Raw genomic sequence first — 19,597 nt, 5'->3', positions numbered from 1 at the left:
GGTTTGTAGCCAAATTCAATATTTCCATCTGAGCACATCAAGGGCTCTTCAGTGCCAAAGCCTGTGTGTTTAGATTCTGCATATTTTCTACTGGCCTGTTCAAAGACTCAGATAGAGAAGAAACATAAACTTAAATAGATAACAGTAAAACAGGAAGAAAGTCCAAGGTCTGGCTCGTATTGATTCTAGTCAGTAAGAGGAGAAATGAAAGAGAGCAGCACGTCTCTGGGTACATCTAAAGTGACGAGAGAGATTAATGCATGTATAGAAACCAGTGTACATAGTGAATCATCTAAGAAGATGAACACTGGCCACCTGAAGACAACAGTGCATACCTTCAGTGGTGCCATCACACAGAGGTAGATGAAGGAGGAACAGCTCCAAAACACCCCTCTGTCTTTCTGCGTTTCCCCTGCCTGACAGTAAACATTCGTTTGCCTGAATCTCAAATCAGCTAGAAAATTAAGTGCTCAGTGAATAGTTAGCAGTCCTTTAGCCAATCCTGTGCCTCCTGTCTGGCTCCAGATACATCAGCATTTTCTCCTCCTATTCTCTGGGTTTTTCCTCCTGGGTTTTTGACAGTGATCAGGGGAGTTGGAGCAACACTGAGCTGAACAGTGCTGACAAAGCCAAAAGCCTCTGCACTTCAGGCTCCGGAGTGGCTGGATCGATGTAGTGCCATCACCGTGGCCTGGGGGAACGGCTGCCACCATCCTTCATACTGCACTGGATGTCCTCATCTGCCTCTCTGTCACTTCTCTGCCTGTGGCAGGACGGAGATTTATGCAAAGCAGACAGCTCAAGTCCAAGCATACGTTATAGGTTAGCGAGCTTCAGCGCATGACACAAGCAATACTGTTGGCTGGCTGAGATAGGGCTCAGCGCCTGAAACATTCACTGTTAGGAAAGTTGAACACCTACATTGACAAATTAATGCTGGCAAGAAAGTCAAACTCAGCCACGGATTTGGCGTGAAAATAAAACTTAGCAATTCACTTGGCATTGTAAAACCTGAAGCTATGATTGCAGCACAGCTGACTGTTGAACACATTCTTCCATCACAGACTTTGTTTAAATGGTGATTTGCAGGTTTAAATATACTTTTCACACTGATTTAAATATTGTATTTGCGCGATATGCATTTTTGCCCTAAAGGTGAGTGAGCATGTGAAATGTGTTTCTAAATAGTAGGAAACACTTAGGAAATGAGACAACAACCGAGCAGATGATTACAGGTTCATCCAGGTGACTATGATAAAGTGGGTAGACTTCCTGCTACGTGCTGAGAACTTTATTGGAGAGTGAAAAACTATTGTGTTTCAAGACTGATATTTTTGTGTGTATGCCATCATTGGTATATTTGCTATAGATTCACTTGTGCATTGCACACACATGCCACAGCTTTCACATACTGTATATCTGTTTAGTCAACATTGTTGCTTTTAGAACCGTTTGCACTGAATCTTTGTTTTAAGCCTGATTTTCATTCTGCACACATAGGCGATGTGTTTTTGCTTTTTTTCATCCAGTTGGAGCCTGTTTCTAGAAGCAGAATAATCATGTTAGTTGAATAAAGTAGAACCAGGAACCACGAAACCTCACCAAAGACTGAAGTAAAATAGCTACTCCGCCTTCTATTCGGTGCTGTTAAACTGCTAATTTAATAATCCTGCTTTGGGAGACAGACCCTTGGTGTGCTTTTGTGTTGTGTATTCAGTACAGCTATTTCTGGTTGGGTCTTAGATACTCAAGCTTTACCTCGAGTGAAAACATTTTTTTAGCAAACCTCTCCAGGGCCCCAGAGCAAATTTTAGAAGCGGTTTGCCAGGCTGGCAACCAGCCATCAGCTTTTGGTTGCCAGATCGACAGAATGGATAGTGATTTTTAATTGTTTGTTGTGGGAGTGATAATGGTTCTGTGTGATTATAGGCTACATTTAATAAATGAAAAATGATACCAAGAATGATTAAACATATTTTACTTATTACAAACTTCTCTTGCTGTATTTTTTAGTGTTACAGACAGACACACACGCATGCACGCACACGCATGCATGCACACACACAAACACACACACGCGCACGCACACACACACACACACACACACACACACAGTAATATATCTAGTAGGGATAAGATATGATTAAAAAATGCTTCTTTGTTTTGGAGAATACAGTAAACAGTGCTGTCGAAAACGTAAGTTTTATTAAACAATTTTCACCTATTGCAGAGCCCTCTTCCTTTTTTCAAAATTTGTCCTCTTCTGTTAGCTGGTCATGCTTTGCCTGCCAAGTTTGGATGAAGCTTAAACGTCTTTTTTTGTTCAAATTGAGCTGTCCAAAGATGGGTACTGTCTTGTGGGACTGACAGTTTATCGTCAGAGTTGGTTCTTGTTGTTTATGTAACAGTGGTAATCCATGGAACAGCAGCGCTCTTGCTTCCACCGGAGTTTAAAATTTCAACACAAAGAAAGTGAAAGGTAACGGACATCTGGCCGAAAAGAGTGTCATCTGGCGGAATATCCGGCGGCTACGGAGCAATCCCAGAAGTGGAACGTCGTGGATATAGACTAGTCCTGTACATATACTGGCCAATGCTAAACCACATTGCTCGATGACAGCTAAACGTCATGGATTCAACTTTGCTCCCAAAGACAACACATAAACCACTTCCACTACATATAGTGACTCGCTTAAGAAGGGCAATTAAGCCTCTTCCCATTACTTGTGCGATAACACATATACCCATTCTCACCTGATAACCTAAACAGCCGGATTCTTTATAGATTAATGACTTGTCTCCAGATAATGTATTTTTATCACAAGGTCATGAGTGATGTATTATCAGTTAATGAGAAATACAGAAATGTGTGGTGTGAGAGAGGCAAGGAGGGGGTAAACACGCACACACTGAGAGACACACACTCATTTGACCTTTCAGAAGGGTTTTTTGTGCCCTGCGGTGAGTTGTCCTGCAGTGATAAGAATAATGGTTTTGGCGCCATGGCCCGGGGAGACCGACCTCCCATTCCCTCCCGGTAGATAGTTGAGCCTAGAGATTCAGCCTATCCTATTGTGCTTCCTACATCTATAGCAGACAATGAGGCTTAGTACTGGCCACTTAAGGGACAGCAGTATGCTCGTATTAAGGACCACCGGCAGATCTCTCTGATAACTTTTCAATAGGCGACTTATATAGGAAATGTAAGGAGGGGCAGAATGGTGGAGGACGAAAGACAGGCATTTGATTATTTACAAGTCACCCTGACAGGAAAATGTCTTTGCAGGCCTAAAATACAAAAGAGGACATTCACAGGGCATAATATTGTACCATTTGTCTGATGAGGCTTTTGAGTCGTGCTGGATTTCTCTGTCGAGTGTTGTATGAATAACAGCACAGTAGGAGTCCACTGACATTCTTAATTATTTCATTTCATTTTAGGTTGGAGCTTCACTTGAATCAGCGAATAAGTGTGAAAGGGTCCTTGTTGAAATCCTCCCGTCACTATCTCTGTGATCTCAGCATTATGCAGTGTTAGGCAGCGGGGGACATCAAAAGCTCTAAAGAGGAAAAGTGGAAAATGTTCGGTGCAAATGTATTAGTCATGTTTTTAATTGATTTTCTGGAATAGGCCAGAGTGACTTCAAAGGAACTAGCTGTTGAAAGAAACTCAGGTTTGTTGCTTTTAAAGGACAATTCCGGCGCAAAACGAACCTAGGGGTTATTAACAGATGTGTACCCACTCTGTCGCTCTCTGGGACATGTTTTCATGCTAATCGAATGAGTTTTTAGCTTGCAAGACGCTAGCGCGGACCGCCGATTAGCTTACAGCGCTAGTATTCGGGGCACAGGGAACGTAAAAACAAATCGCTATTTATACCACTAAAAAGGCTCAAAATATCACCAAACTTCAACGGTAGCATAACGAGGGTCCCAAAATGTTAACCGAAGCATTGAGAACTTTGTAATTGTACAGACAGTTTATTGAAAAGATACATTATAAAGACACTCGCGTTCATGTTTACACGCCGCCGCCGTCTTGGAAACCAGTCATGACTTACAGCTGGCGATGCAAACTAAAATCAAAAGCAATTTGCTCAATATATCTGAAATAATCGCACTCTGCATAACTTGTCTAGTGTACTTACTCAGTGGATAACTGTCCATCTGGTCCCTCCGGTCTGGGTTGCCGAAAAAGTTTCAAGTACAGCCCTGTTTATCAGAAAGGGGAAATCTTCAGACTCATTCGATTAGCATGAAAACATGTCCCAGAGAGCAACAGAGTGGGTACACATCTGTTAATAACCCCTAGGTTCATTTTGCGCCGGAATTGTCCTTTAAGAGAGGGCTGCACTCTGAAAGGCTCTTTTTTTATTTCTGTATTCTAGTACGTATGCATATCTCAAACAGGCATTGTGTAAAGGCTGGTTACACAGGATGACATATTTTAGCTACAGTACAGTGTTACTGATTTGATCATACTTACATATAATATGCATTGCTATTTACATTCTCAATATATATGTGTATACACTATGTGACTTTGACTTAAAGCTGCACTCTTAAGTATTTTATATTAACAAACAGACAGTTAGTGACTAGCTGGTGAACATAGTGGAGCATTTAGCAGCTAAAGAGCCTGATACAATATTTTCCTCAGGCGTTGATGAAGACTAAAACAGAGCTAAATTAAGAGTGGCCAGAAACTCCAAACGGATGCTAGTGTTGCTCTGTGTCTGCCGAATGTGTAAATTAACAACTGTTTGCTAACACAGTCACTAATTCTACTTTATATGAGCTAGTTTAATCAATAATGCAGCTTGAACAATGTAGATTTGTTACTTATTGATATAAGGTTAACTAATTATTCATGCATGTCTGTTTTTCCTTTATATAGTTATGGTATTTTTTTTTCCAACATTTTTGCTGATATACAATATATGCAGCATCCATTTCATTGAGGTATGTCTACACAAACACTGTTCCTCTAACTCTACTTAAGTGGGCTTGACACTCAATGTAAAATGATTCCTGTTCGGACCTAAAGTAGTATGCATTGATTCCTGTTTTGACTTTCACACCTTATGGCTGCTAGTTTGAGAAGTAATTATCTTCAAAATGACAACATCAGCACCCGGCTCACAACAATTTGTCCCTATATAGTCCATGTAGCTGTGCTCTTTAGATGAACGTCTCTTGAGAAAACCAACCTAAACCCACTTTTGTGTGCTAGTTGACAATAATGAGACCAATTACTTTCATCAGTTGCTTTGCTGATTGATTAGTAGAATGACCTTTGCAGCTTCAGATGGCATAAATCTGACTGAACAATTACTTCAACATCACTTTGACGGCATCTTTCCATATCACAGTCTCCCTCCTTAGATTAGATGAGTGAGAAAGAGACCATCTCGTGGAAAGGCCAAGATCAATATTTAAACAGCAAGTACATACCCCAATAAAGAGTTAAAAAAAAAGAAGCTATGGCAATTACGGGTATGTGATAGGAGTTGGTGTATCTGACCTCTGATCTCCTCCTAGAGAAAATACGGATGGGTTTTGTCCCTGGTCTCGGAGCCTGGAGACTAATGGCTGGGCCTGGCCTATCGCTTGCCCCAGGGGTGTTCAGAGTACAGACAGGATTAGAGAGAAATGGATGAGAGCAACGGATACTGAAGGAGATCTGTCTTAAGTCTAATCATTGGCTTTAGAAGTCATGATCTGGGCTGCAGAGAGGGAGAGCGAGAGAAGATAAGAGGAACGTTTCTTGTTGTGATTACACCTTTTATCACGATTGAACATCCAATAAGTTGTCAGCCGCTCAGTGCTGTTTTTACTCAGTTAAAGCAAACACGCCATTCATTGATTTACATAAATGTTGTGAGTGTGTAGTTTCAGCAAACCTGGATGAAACACCGCATTATTAAGACGCAGTGATACACCTTTTATCACACAATGTTGCCTTTTCCTCTGGCCTCCATTTCCTTAAATTAGTCTGTCAGGCATAACAGATATTTCTGTTTCTCTCTAAGTGTATATTTGTAATGCTAATTAGGCCAATTGTAGGGAATCACATCAAGATGCTGAACACAGCAGCTAAACAATCACCAGGGATAGATGCGGACACTTTTATGCAAATAACACAAGAAGAGGAAAAAGACGGAGAGAAGAATAAAAAGAGCCGGAGAGAATAAAGGGCTGCGGCTGTGCTCAGTGAGTGGGTGATGGAGAGTGAGAGGGTGAGAGAGAAAATAAGAGAATGTAAGAGGAAGGGGGGAGAAAATAAAAGCTGATTACCTTGTGAGTGAGTCTTTGGTTTCTCTGAGGATGGGAGGAAGTTTTTAGTTTTTTAGTATTTATTAAGGCCAGTCTCCAGGGTAATCAAGACCAGCTAAAAATAACCAGCTGAAAGGTTGCTGCAGTCATAAACACTGGACCCAGACTAGGCTGCCTTATGTACTGTAACCGGACTCATTTATTCACCCGATCATAACATCTCTGCACCGTGTCAGTTTATAAGATAAAAGTGTACCATTATCTTAAACCTGAAGTTTCTTCTCTACATTTTTCAATGGTTGCAGAAGGAGAATGTTATTCACACTGAAAAAAAAAACGTACTTGAGAATAATAGGTTTTTATTACAGTCATTACACGGTTGAGTAAAAGTCACAGCTACAAGTCCCCTGTGTCCCCTGATCCTTGCCCCTAGTTTGCTCACATTCCCCTCTTTGTCACTGTGGCCCAGCTGAGGTCCTACCACTTGCTTTGGACTATGTGAAATTATTATATTGTACTGGGAGATAACAGACAGTGTATAGTCTTGAGGCAGTTTCTTCGCTTCACCTCCTTAAAATAGATATTGCTGTGATAAAGCGCAGCTCCTTCTCTGCTCACGCTAAATCGAAGGGGAAGCCTTGAAGGCATGGTCTGGTGAGTGGGAGCCAGATGAAAGAAATAAAACAAAGAATCGGTTGATATGTTTGTGTAGCTTGCTGTGTTTCATAAAAGGAATATTTCTCATTATCATAAGGCTGTGGCTGGGGCCACCAGCTCAGTTGGGGGAATTGCCGAGGCTTGTTTCCTGCCTTGATGCCAGTTTTCTGCAGACGGTGGATTGATTGGGAGGCAGATTTCACTGACTTGGCATGGTCTGAAATTAGTGGGAAGCTGCTGATGAGATGGTCAGCCAATCAGCATGCAAAAAAAACCAGCAAGGATAGTGGGTGTTTGTTAAAGTTCGCAACAGTGTGAACCTATGAAGTTTAACAACATTTTGTATGCTGTATTTTAAGACAGTCTAGTTATGAATTATTTTTCTTTTAAAAGTTTTAAAGCCAGTGTTTGGTCATTTGAAAATATCCCTTACTCTCATGCTTTCACTTGTTGTAATATGCAGAATATCATATATTAACATTCTTAATTCGGATGTTAGATTGTATTGTCTCCTGAACAAACTAATAGGTCAGACTACATGACATGTCATTTAGCTAATGCTTTTATCCAAAGCGACTTACAATTGCTATATATGTCAGAGGTAGAACACCTCTGGAGCAACTAGAGGTTAAGTGTCTTGCTCAGGGACACATTGGTTAATGTATGGCAGTGGGTTTTGAACCCAGGTCTCCCACACCAAAGGCATGTAACATATCCACTGCACCATCACCACCCTACAGATCATTTCTTGGTCACCAGGACTCCTGACCTTAAAAATTGTTATTCCTGGCACACTTGAGGGTAGCACATATTAAGACACACTGGTGCCCCCTAGCTGCACTATGCTTAGAAGATAACAGATTCCCAAACAAAAACCCACATACACACTACACACGAACATCCACACAGAGAGGAGAAAAGCTCCTGGGCTGAATAGTGGTGTATTAATCACAATGACGCCTGGCACTGAGATCTGTGACCCAGTCTTTTAATTGCATCCGCTCTGCTTTGCTCCAGCTCTCCCTCTTTATCTTGCCTCTTTCCCCTTACTCATTCCTCAAGCCTCCTCATGCCCATGCCCATGAGAGGCGGCTAATTCAGAGATAAGAGGGAAGGCTAGGGATGTGCAAAAAACCCAATTGCTCACAGGACGGCGTATACAGCAGCATTGTAGCAACGAACGCTGAGATTCAAGCTATAACGTGGAGCAACGCTTCACTGTAAAATGAGATGATGTGCAAGTGAGGTGGTGTGCAGAGAAAACCAAATATCGTTGAGGAAATCTTCATAATACATGAAATACTGTGACAACCTTTGAAAAAAAGACAGAAAGCATGTGGCCCACACAACATCCTGAATGTGTATGGTTACATTACAGACACACCTGCAGTGTAAAGACTCTCTCTGTATCCTGACAGGCTTGAAGGGCCTTTTTATTTATTTCTTATTTTTTTTACAGCTGTTCCCCCATACCTGCAGAACGAGGGAGGTGAGGGAAGGAAAACAAAAGGTGTGATGGGGTGGGGGCGGAGGGATTGTGGGCGGATGTTGACCATCTACATAACAGTGCACTACCAAGGTGACAAGGTTTCGTTTTAGCGCCATAAGTGCACCAGATAACAAGAGCATGGTGTTTAAAAAGTAAAACATGAGCACTGACGCACACAAATGCAGGTTGACAGCACCTTCTCTCCCACATACACACACACACACACACACAACTGCGAACGCAGGGAGTCAATGACACCCATACCCATTTATGCGTCAGCTGTAATAATCGTATATGCAAAGAGTTGGTGTCACACACTCCCACTCCAATGTCTCTCTCCTCTCCCTCTCTGTCTCTTTATTTCTATCACTCTGGGTCCCTTGCACGCATAAGACAGCGGCACAGACAGCGACACACACACACACACACACACACACACACACACACACACGCGCACACACGCACGCATGCACACCCACACACACGCACACTTGAGTCGCAGTGGTTTCCTTTTGTGAGAGCGAGCTGTCAGAGAGAACTGTTTGGGCTTTTGTTAAAACAGGGAACTGCAGAGGCAGAGAAATTCATTTCCAACTGCGGCAAAAAAAGAAGTCTTTCACAAAAGTCACATTGTACCTGCAGTGTTTTAAAAACAACAGCACGTAAATTGAGTTAGTTATAAGCATTCCTATGGGGGCACAGTAGGCTGGATTTCAAAAGCGTTTCAAGGGTTTTGGATGGACTGCATAGGGGGGGCCACAAGCCACAAGACGGTGCACTTAGTTGTGATAAATCACAATGTCAGAAAATAGATTTTACATCCTTACTTGCCAATCACGCCAGCCCCACAGCAGTTACTTCACCGCCCACTGAAAGGTGTAACATTTTCTCATTTTCTCACATTCTCAGACTCAAATGTCTCTTGAGTAGCTGTCAAGTGAAAACCTTGTATGTTTAGTCTTTCTTCATGTTCAGATACTGAAGGATCACATGCACTTTGGTGGGTCATTTTAGTTTTAAAACATTTGAGTTCCCCAACGAGAACATTTAAAAATGCTTGGCAGTCAAGCTGAAAACAAGGCTGTTTCTCATCGGTCCTAAAAAGCTGACTGTTGAGTTAAGCACAGAATTTTTTACAGGACTCAGACTTTTTTAAGTTCATTGCTATTGTACAGGTATCAGCAGTGGGTTTTCATGTGGAAGTCAAGGACCTTATTTCTTAGTCTGCAAAGTAAGGTTTTGTGATTTGTTTCACAGAGCCACATTTGAGGCAGTTTATCATTAAAACAATAATTCAGCTTATTGTGAGTGATACTGCTTATCAAACTATTTAAAAACTAAATGCTTGAGCATCCTAGCATTCCATTAATTGTTCAGTTTGAATTTTTAATACTGGAGAAATAAGATTTTTCTTTTTTAATGAATCAGAAAATATAAAACAAAAAAATGGGCAAATAACCATGACATATCAAATAACTTGCAACATGCATACAAAATTCTAACTACACTGAAGTTATGTAAGGGATAATGTACAGCAGGCAAGTCATTACTATGAATTAAACCTCGACAGGGTGATATAGGACAGTCTTGAATCAACCCGGAAGGGGTTGAATTCACTATATTGACCAGCTTGCTCAGCATTATCCTGCTTATTACACAACTACTTACTAAAGAAATCAATAATTTAACAACAATATTAATATAACAAAGATTTTATTGATTTTAAATGGTCCTCTAGAGTCCATGATCAGAACTGCGTCCTTAGCAGCGGTCTGCTATTCAGAAATAAAAGACTCCGTAATTGACTAATCAGGATCCATTATTCAACAAAGCCGTATAATACACTGAGATATTGCAGTGCTCTTCACAGCTCCTTGCTTACAGCATGTTCTGTATTTTAGCCATGTTTTCTCGTCAGCGGGCTCCATGCTGCCGTCTATCTAATCCTCAGCCTGGCAAAAATACAGTTATTTGCAAATTGAGTGGGTGGCGTTGATTTTCCCATTGGCTTGAGAAAAGCAGCAGGGTGCCAGAGGGAATGTTTACCTAGCACTGTGCCACAACTGCGATAAACAGCACCTTACAAAAGGAGCTCCATATGCTCAGTCTGGACCTATTTACCTGACTCCCTAACAAGTACGCCACAGTGAGACCATTTTAACTTTAACTTCTCTTTACCGCTGTGTCAACTACATAAAGGGGGATATTTCATGTCCATCATCAACCCATTTATGTAAAGTGTGTTGCTGTTTGATGTCCATTTTTAGCTGTTGTAGCTGATATGATTATCTTTATTTATACACCTTTCAAATCACAAATAAACCAAGAACTTTATTAAAAACAGATCAAATGAGTAGTAGAAGCAATACATACAAGGTGACACATGCAGGATGAAAGCAAAAAATCATAAAAGGGAGGCTAAGACAGTAATAAAGGTTGTTACATCAAAGCAGGTTTATAAAAAGATCCAGTCTTAAAAATGAACTGCAAAATCAAATAATCCCTTCTAAAACCAGCTAACAAGTGTATAAATGCTTGCAAATCTTGACCTTTTTCTGGTGTCTTCTTTTTTGGACCTCTTTTAGGTCTTTTGTGCCATGCCTTCAGCTCACTTTAACAATGGTAATAACTTACCCACCAGGGTGTTGAGACCCTTGGCTCAGACCTCCTGGCTCTCCTGGTTTGCTTCGGGGAGAAAGTGCATCAGTCTGCAGGAAATACGATCGGAGGGAGAGGAAGATGGAGGAGGACAGGTGGGGGGTTAAACAGGGAGGAAATAGGGACAGTAAGACGTAAGAATGACAGGAAGCTGTAACACTGGAGAAAAGAGAAGTGGAGGAGACAGGGAAGAGACAGTGACAGGAAACAGAGAGAATGGCAGGGAGGAGAGAGGAGGCGTGCACGGTCGACAGGTGAACATTGTGTAGGCGGAAGCAGAGGGATGAGGGAGGCATGCTCTGTATGGATGCACAAAGCAGGCTGTGCAGGGTTACTACCTGCCATCTACATTATGCACATGTAATGTTTCCACACAACTTTGGCCTCCTCTAGGGTATTGTCGTGGATCTACAAGCAGGAAGAGACAAAGAGCATAAGCGTGTCTCTGTGTGTGTTTGTGTGTGTGTGTGTGTGTGTGTGTGTGTGTGTGTGTGTGTGTGTGTGTGTGTGTGTGTGTGTGTGTGCGTGCGTGCGTGCGTGCGTGCGTGCGTGCGTGCGTGCGTGCGTGTGTACTGAGAACTTGGTGGTCGCCAGTCACGGCTGCTTGCCTGCTCTGTTTTAGCCGCATCTTTGCTGCGCTAGCCGCTCCGTTGGACATCATGTTCACTGCCGTACGAGCCCAAAGAGCAGCCGAGCAGAATGACACCAGCCTCAGCAGCCTGCCAAACACCGCTGTGGATGGCAGTACGCACTAAAATATACAGAACACACTCTGACACACAGAGACACACACACACACACACACACACACACATGGAGCATGCACACACTGACAAAATACACCCAGAGAAACTCACACAGGGACACAGACGCAGACCAACACACACACACATTTGCACTTATCTAGGCTACAAAATAGAAGAACCGAATGCAAACACACACTTTCACACACACTTGAGCTGGTGGTTTAATACCTCTGATGTTTTCCTCCTGAACCAATGGAAAGCACAGGGACATACTGTACACACATTGATACACTCATAGACAAATAAGGCAATTAACATAAAACAACCACAACCATAACCAGCAAGGCACAAAATTGTCCCTTCTTTTATACAGTTTACACTGTTTGCTGATTCTGAACTGCTGAGATGGCAGTTTGAAGCAACACTATCAGCCTTCCCATAGAGCGCATTAGCCATGCCCGCGCACTTCATTATCAGCCATGTGTATTTTATAGTACTACAGTACGCAAAGATTATACAGTCATTTCATCACTATAATTCACATTTTAGTCCATGCTGTTTGCATACATGTTCAGAAACTCGTTCAAACTTCATTGAACAAAGTGAGTTGCCCTGACAGAGATGCATGCTGGGCAAACAAGCCCACCCAGTGACTTGAAATGTGGTATCATGATGTCTCCTATTAGATATGTTCTTGACCCTTTAAGACATGTTGAATCAGTTGTTGAAATTAATATGTTCAGGACTTTTCAAGCCCACTGACAACCACACACAGCACGCCGTAGAATATGGATGTGTTTTGTCTTTTAATTGATGAAGAACTGCGGGTTTACTGACCTTCAGGGCCGTCAGCTGGAAGCCTCGTCTTCGTTTATTCATTTCAAGTTCAATTTTTCGTATAAAGGGTGCCGTAGTTTGCCAAGCGTAACGTGGCAAAACAAATGACATGCACTAGAGAACAATAACAAATAAGCACAGATTAGTTATCAGCAGCGTTAGTCTTCACTCACTGGTTCTGTTTCCATTATAATGTGACAGCAATGAATAATCTGCATTGCTTCGTTTGCTCATTAGCTTCTCTTGTCTTGAAATGGAACTTTAAACTAAGGAGTTTTTTCAGAAGGCTCAGAAAATTGTTCCAATTATGGTTTTATTTTATATAGTTTCTCATTTACCATCATCCGTTTTTTTCTGTGTGCTACAGTATCTGCCCCTCCCGCCTTTCCTTTTATCATACCCTCTCTTTCTCTCTCTCTCTCTCTCTCTCTCTCTCTCTCTCTCTCTCTCTCTCTCTCTCTCTCAGACAGACACACACACACAAACACACACATACACACACACACACACACACACACACACACACACACACAGGCATAGTGTCTTTATCAGTATCTAGTCTTAGCATTGTCTTTTTTTGCTGCTTTCATCTCCATTTAACAGCGTGGCAGATCAGATTCCACAACCTGATTTGAATGTGCTTTGTGAACAGGTTTTTTAATAAATAGCAATGCATTTATGACTGAATGATATTCACACTAACTAGATGTGTTAGGAATCAGGGTCATGGTCCCAGCCCCTCGCGGCTATACACCAGTAGGGGCTGAATGGTAAACTGAGAAATGGCCCGGTTGCCTAACAGAAAATCAAAGACATTCCTCTAACAATGCTGCACAATGGCAATGCCTCACAGACCACACGTGTGTTCCCATGCCAACTGGCACGACCACAGCACACAAGGCAACAGACCCACCCTCGGACACCCCGCTGGTTTTATTGTAGAATTAACATCCAACTTAATATATGCAACAGCTGAGGATAGATATTCTCAAACTACCTGTCATTTGAATTTACTTTTACGCGTATTCACACACAGGCAGGCATTCATAAGCAACGCTTTGCCGTGTCCTTAAGTCTCGCTTCTCCAGCTGCACCCCAAGGGACCTTTCTAAGTGACAACAATTAGCCTGCTCAGTTCAAGCTAATTGAAGTAATTTACATAATACACGCCTGCCATCACAATTCATCTGTGGACAATTCAAGCAGGTCTGTTTCATATTGCCCCCCCCGTCTTGGTAAATGATCCCCAAAGTAAGGCAATCATTTTACACAAAGGTTATTACTCACATAAGGATTGTTCTCTACTGGGCTGTATGTTTTTAATAAAAATATGGATTGCATTTGTTAACAGATGCAGACAAACTGTCGAAACTGTGTTTACCATCCGTCCCATTACGCATGCAATTACTCCGACGTTGCAAACAAGCAGCCTCGTTTGTGTGATGCTAAACTGAAGTGGCCGAGGAGTTCTCATGCTTTATTAGCCTGATGTTTGGGAGCGGCTTTTGACAGGAAGCTGGGCGATAAATTAAATAGATGGCTTGATAAAAAGCTTGCTGTGCTGAATTTTTCACGTTGGATTTTTGAAAAATCACGCTGCCGTAGCTCATAAAAGGCGATCTGTTCCCTGGGTGATTTATGAAATCAATTTGTCTTGTTATCAGCAGCCAGAGTTTGTGAGATAAGACCTGAGCACATGCATTTCAACTTGGGGGTAGAGGGAGGCGCATGGTGTGTGTGTGTTAACATAATAGACATGTTGAAAACAACAAATCAGTCATTCTCAGCATTTATGCTCTTGCATCATGCTGTACATCATGGGATAATTATGCATTGAATGTTGATTAAATTTGATTACTCGTTTCTGAGACTGTTGGTTTCTCCTGTGTTTTGAGTGGTGTAATGGCAGATTCCTGTCATCTGTCACCAGAGAATCTGCACTGATGCACTCAACAGCCCAACACCATCTCTCTGCCTGTCTCTCGCTGTGACCCTTCACTCATATGAAGTGGAAAGACTGCAAACACCCCCTATACCCAAACCATCCTTCCATACTGCTCATACAGACACACATGAGACATTACTCTGGAAACAGGAATATAAGTTTGTGTGTGTGTGTGTGTGTGCGTGTGTGTGTGTGTGTGTGTGTGTGTGTGTGTGTGTGTGTGTGTGTGTGCGCACAAACACGAAAGTCCTCACAGCTCCCGTAATGTGGTCTCAGTCGAGCAGAACCCTTCAAATGTCATTCAAGACTGTGCTCCATGCGCCTGGCAGCAAAGCATGGAGCGCCATCGGCCCAGTCAGCCTAATGTGCTTTAGACCTTCTCTTCATGCTTTCCCTGGAGAAACTGAGGGAATGCTGTTTTGACATCGCTATCCGTCTAGTTTGGAAAAAAAACAATATGAAAAAGAATTAGGTTGCCCCCCGTGTATGTTCAGGAACAGATAAGCAGTTTGTTTTGCCAAAGACGTCAAATCAAAAGTGACAGCGGAAGGGATGAGATATTTCAAGATACGTCTTGATGGATGCAGGTTAATCTTTAACCTGCCAGATGTGTCACTGATTTGCGAACACCTCTCCAAGTAAATCTCACTGTGCTGCTCTCTAATTCTATAACCCCCTCTCCTTTTTATGTCTGTCTCTGCAGTGAAGTTTGAGGATTGCCAGCGCAGCAGAGAAGTGGGCTTTGTCAGCAGCGACCCCAACTTCAGTGTGAGGCCCGATGGGTCGGTGTATGCCAAGCAGGAGCTGGCCAACCTGTCAGAGCCCGTCCAGTTCATGGTGACGGCCCGAGGGCTCCATGACCCACACATCTGGGAGACCACCGTTAAGCTAGCCCTGGCCGGACATCCTCATCCTTTAGCCCTGACAAAGGTAACAAGGAAAAACACATTCAGGAACGCATAAACACAAGAGCAGACCAATGGGACCACTGTAATTGTTTCCTCCCGATTACATTGCCAATTTAATAAGCTATCACCATTACCAAACCCATTTTATACTGCTACATTTGTTGTTTGGTTGTTTTAGTCTTGGGCTCCTAGAGCCGGTTCCATTTTGGATCTGATTCGCAGAGATGTTAAGCTTTGATGCTGCAAATCACTTCACAAACTTTTTTTTTCATTAGCAGTTACACTCAGCCAAATAGTTGGTGACAGTAACATCACTATGTAGTACCACTCAATGACCGAGAGTAGACTGAGGGCCAGATGTACTAATGCTTTTGCGCCCACTTCAGGCATATTTGTTTCGCAACGTGCGCGTAAAAGCATGGTGAGGTATGTACAAACAGGACGCACTGAGGTAAAAGCGCCGACTACCTGTCGCGGGAACTGAAAATGGCAATTTCGCGTTTCCGTGTCATGCATATGCATTCATGGGAGGGTCAAGGGGACAGTGGGAGTTTCCCATAAAGAGATGGGAGGGGAAGCGTAAAGTGCACTTAATTATGTATTCCGTGGTATGTACAAAAAACGCCTGTGAAAGCGCACCTCTATTTTGCGGTGAAAATTCTCCGCCTCTTAAAAGCAGGTGTAAACCAGGATGTGGGTTTCCTCGCATATGCTTCCTGGTGAAATGGCAGCAGTAATCCGAGCAAGACGAAGACATAGGCCAAGAAGACAAGCTGAAAAGATTTTTGACACAAGGATCACACTTTTTCAATTGAGTGAACACAAAATCATTAAAGTGCCCATATTATGAAAAAATCACTTTTTCTGGGATTTGGGGTGTTATGTTGTGTCTCTGGTGCTTCCACACACATACAAACTTTGAAAAAAATTCACCCATGCTGTTTAGAGTGAGATACGGTTTCTGAATGTGTCCTGCCTTCAGTCTCTGGGTGAGCTGTTCAAAATCGGCACGGCTTGTGACGTCACAAGCCGAAACGAGCAGGCTAACCGCAACCATTAGCTCGTAGCATTAGCATGCTAACGCTATGGCTAACGCTAGCATGCTAACACTAGCATGCTACCTCGTTCTCAATAGCAAAGCACTGCTACAACACACACAAGTTCACCATAATCTACAAAAGAACTACTTACATGTGCGCCCTCATTTAGAAGTCTCCCAGCTAATCCTGCCTTGAAGAAAAGAGGTCTCACTCTGTAGCTAAAACAGAGACCAGCTGAAAAGAGGATCTGCAGCAGTGAGAGAGAGCACTGCAGTACAACACAAATATGGTGTTTTTTGAAAATTAAACCATGTAAACCATTTCTGGTACAACCTTAAAATACAATTATGAACCTGAAAATGAGCATAATATGGCTGCTTTAAGCATTACAGATTAAGCAGCCATGCAATATTAAAGTTACTGGAAGAAAGATAACATCGACTCTCCGACTCAGCGTTCGCATTCCATTCCAGCAGTTGTTAAACTCCTCGCTACATTACAAATATTGGCATCAGGATCATTTCAAAGAGTCATAGCATCAGCAGTGGGAATATCGCAGTCTGCACTCAGCCGTATCATTCTACACAAGTACTTAACGCTTTGCTACAACGCAATTTACGGTATAGTGGGCGGAGAAATGCGCTGATTACCCGATGAACTGCAGGTTTGGTAAATACGACGTAAGCTGAAGTATCACAGCGTGTGCTTTCTGCGGGTTGGCCATGGCGCTGATAACGTTACGTTCGCAAATATACAGTACTTACATTTGGCCCTGTGTGTTTTTGTAGTTCAGCAATAGAGAGTGGAAGTGTTCTAGCTGGCCGGGTCTTTCAGGAGAATTTTATGCATATCATATCAATATTTTAACCTTGGAAACCTTATAATTCTGCATTAGGGAACTCTACTATTAAGAGCAAGCTAGGGAAAAATAGATTGTAGAAGTAGGTAAGTATTCCAATGTGTCAGATACATTTAATTAACATTAAATACAATATTGAAACTGTTTCGGCCAACAAATGGTGATTATTACAGATTTTTGTTTTAGATATTTTCAACTTTAGTTACTTGCAAGTGTTGAAAGCTAAACCTAATTATATTTGATGAAAATATTCATAGATTTGATTAGATGATTTGAAACTGGATTTGGATTCAATAAAATGCTATTAAAGCCGAATCCTATAAGCCTGATAAGATATGCTTCATTGTTTGTTGCAGAAAAAGTAAAGCCGCTTCTAGAAAGGAACTAATCAAAACCATTAATGCCGTCTGTTTTTCAGAGTTCTTCTTTTAACATTTACAGTAAGAACACTTTTCTGAGACTCTGTGTCTCTCTGACCCTGCATGTACAATGTTCATAGTTTTTTGTGTTTCCAGCTGTCTCTAAGGCAAGATTTTATTGTGCATGCACTGCAGTTAAGATGCAGTGCTTCTTTGTATGTGACAAGTAAAGACATGGCCCTATTTGCTGCCAAGGCTCTATTAGCTAACAGAGACTGTAAAACTACACAGGGCCAAATGTATGGCCACTGTTATTGACTTACACCACCGGGCTTCACTTTGTTGAGCGACAAACCCATTATCATTTTTCCTGCACTACTTGTTGAACGCCATTGGGCTTAATGTTCAGTCATGTTTCTAATCATGACAAAAAGCCTGAGACTCATGTAGCTAAAGCAATTTTAGAGTGGGGATTAAAATTCTGCCCACTCCTGGCAGTGCAATAATGGAGACTGGGAAATAATTGACATTGATTGAGCTAATGTTCCACTCTAGTGGAGTCTGCGAGGACCAGGTAATGTCGTTTCCACGTATAGTTATGTTCCCCACATCATGGAGCTGGAGAAAAATTCAATAATTGAACAAGAAATAAATGTGTTTTCTCTAATCACATGGAAATTTGAAATCCAGCTTTTATACGTACAGTACAGTATACATTTCTGCCAGAACAGTGTTAACATGTGTTCTTGTCACTCAGATATAAATACGTGCTAGTGCTGCAGTCAAATTTAGTTCCAATCTCCTGGTATGGCCTGAGGAGAAATAAAAATGAATACCTGTTTCATTAAGCCATAGTGATTAAAAAATGTAATTATTAGAATACAGTCTGTGCTACAGGATAATGTGAAACAGGAGCATGGGTGAAGGAGATTTGAGGAACCAGAAATACACTCTGGTTTGCGGTTGATTTAATTTATTTTTTGCTTGTTACATACTGTGCAGTCCAATAATACCATTTCAATCAGGAGAGACTTTGTTGCAGATATGCAAAGGTTTATTGTACATATGCATAATATGAAATGTACAGAGTCTTTGGAGATTAGACTCCATTGTTATAAAATAATTTTTAAAGGGGTAGAGAAGCCAAAACATACCCCTGTTCCCTGCTGCCTTCCCTGTCTCGCTCCTTCAGTTTGACAGTTTGTACGATTGAGAGGAAAAACACTAACAGTGAAATAGAAACATAATTACAACATTATGACCCAAGTGACAAGGTGATTTTATCTGACTCTGTCTGAGAAAAATAGCTCAATACAATGTTTTTTAAATTAGACTTTTTTATTTCCTGAAAAGCAACAATTTTGGACATACAAGGTTTTCGCCCGACAGCGACGATATGTGAACCTGATGGTGGCGCTAGAGGAAAAAGCAAGTTCACAAAAATCTGTTGAAAACACCATTTTGTACCATGTTTGTACAAAATATATTGGCAGCTGACACTACTGTAAGCAGCAGTGAGTTAGAAAACTGAACGCTCCCATATCTGTTCTCCTTTGATATATGGCATTATAAACTATTGAATGCAGTAAGACAGTTAACAGGAGGGTGCTGTGTGCAGTTTAATGCAATGACATGATTTCTTGGAATTAAATGATTCCTTTTCCAATTCGGCAAACAAACACAGAGGAGAGTAGTTGATATCTGAGCCCATCTCTTTGTTCTGAAAGTCAATAGTTATTTTAGAGAAGAGGTTATCATAATCGCATCACCTAACCGCAACCGATCTCTGCGTTATCAACATGGCAACAGAGGATATAAACAGC

At 41.7% G+C, this 19,597-nt stretch overlaps 1 protein-coding gene across 2 annotated transcripts in view; it reads left to right on the top strand.

The window, feature by feature from the left end:
* cdh4 (cadherin 4, type 1, R-cadherin (retinal)) overlaps positions 1-19,597 on the top strand; it is a 215,606-nt gene that overhangs the window by 124,734 nt on the left and 71,275 nt on the right. For both annotated transcript variants that reach the window (XM_031278786.2, XM_031278778.2), the window contains exon 4: positions 15,312-15,538. In XM_031278786.2, the coding sequence (XP_031134646.1) occupies positions 15,312-15,538 (227 nt within the window). The remainder of the gene's footprint in view (positions 1-15,311; positions 15,539-19,597) is intronic.

The sequence above is a fragment of the Sander lucioperca genome, chromosome 6, assembly GCF_008315115.2.
Source record: "Sander lucioperca isolate FBNREF2018 chromosome 6, SLUC_FBN_1.2, whole genome shotgun sequence".
In the NCBI taxonomy this organism is placed as follows: domain Eukaryota; kingdom Metazoa; phylum Chordata; class Actinopteri; order Perciformes; family Percidae; genus Sander; species Sander lucioperca.
Note: the sequence above shows the minus strand (reverse complement) of the source record. Positions and strands in the feature narration are given on the sequence as shown.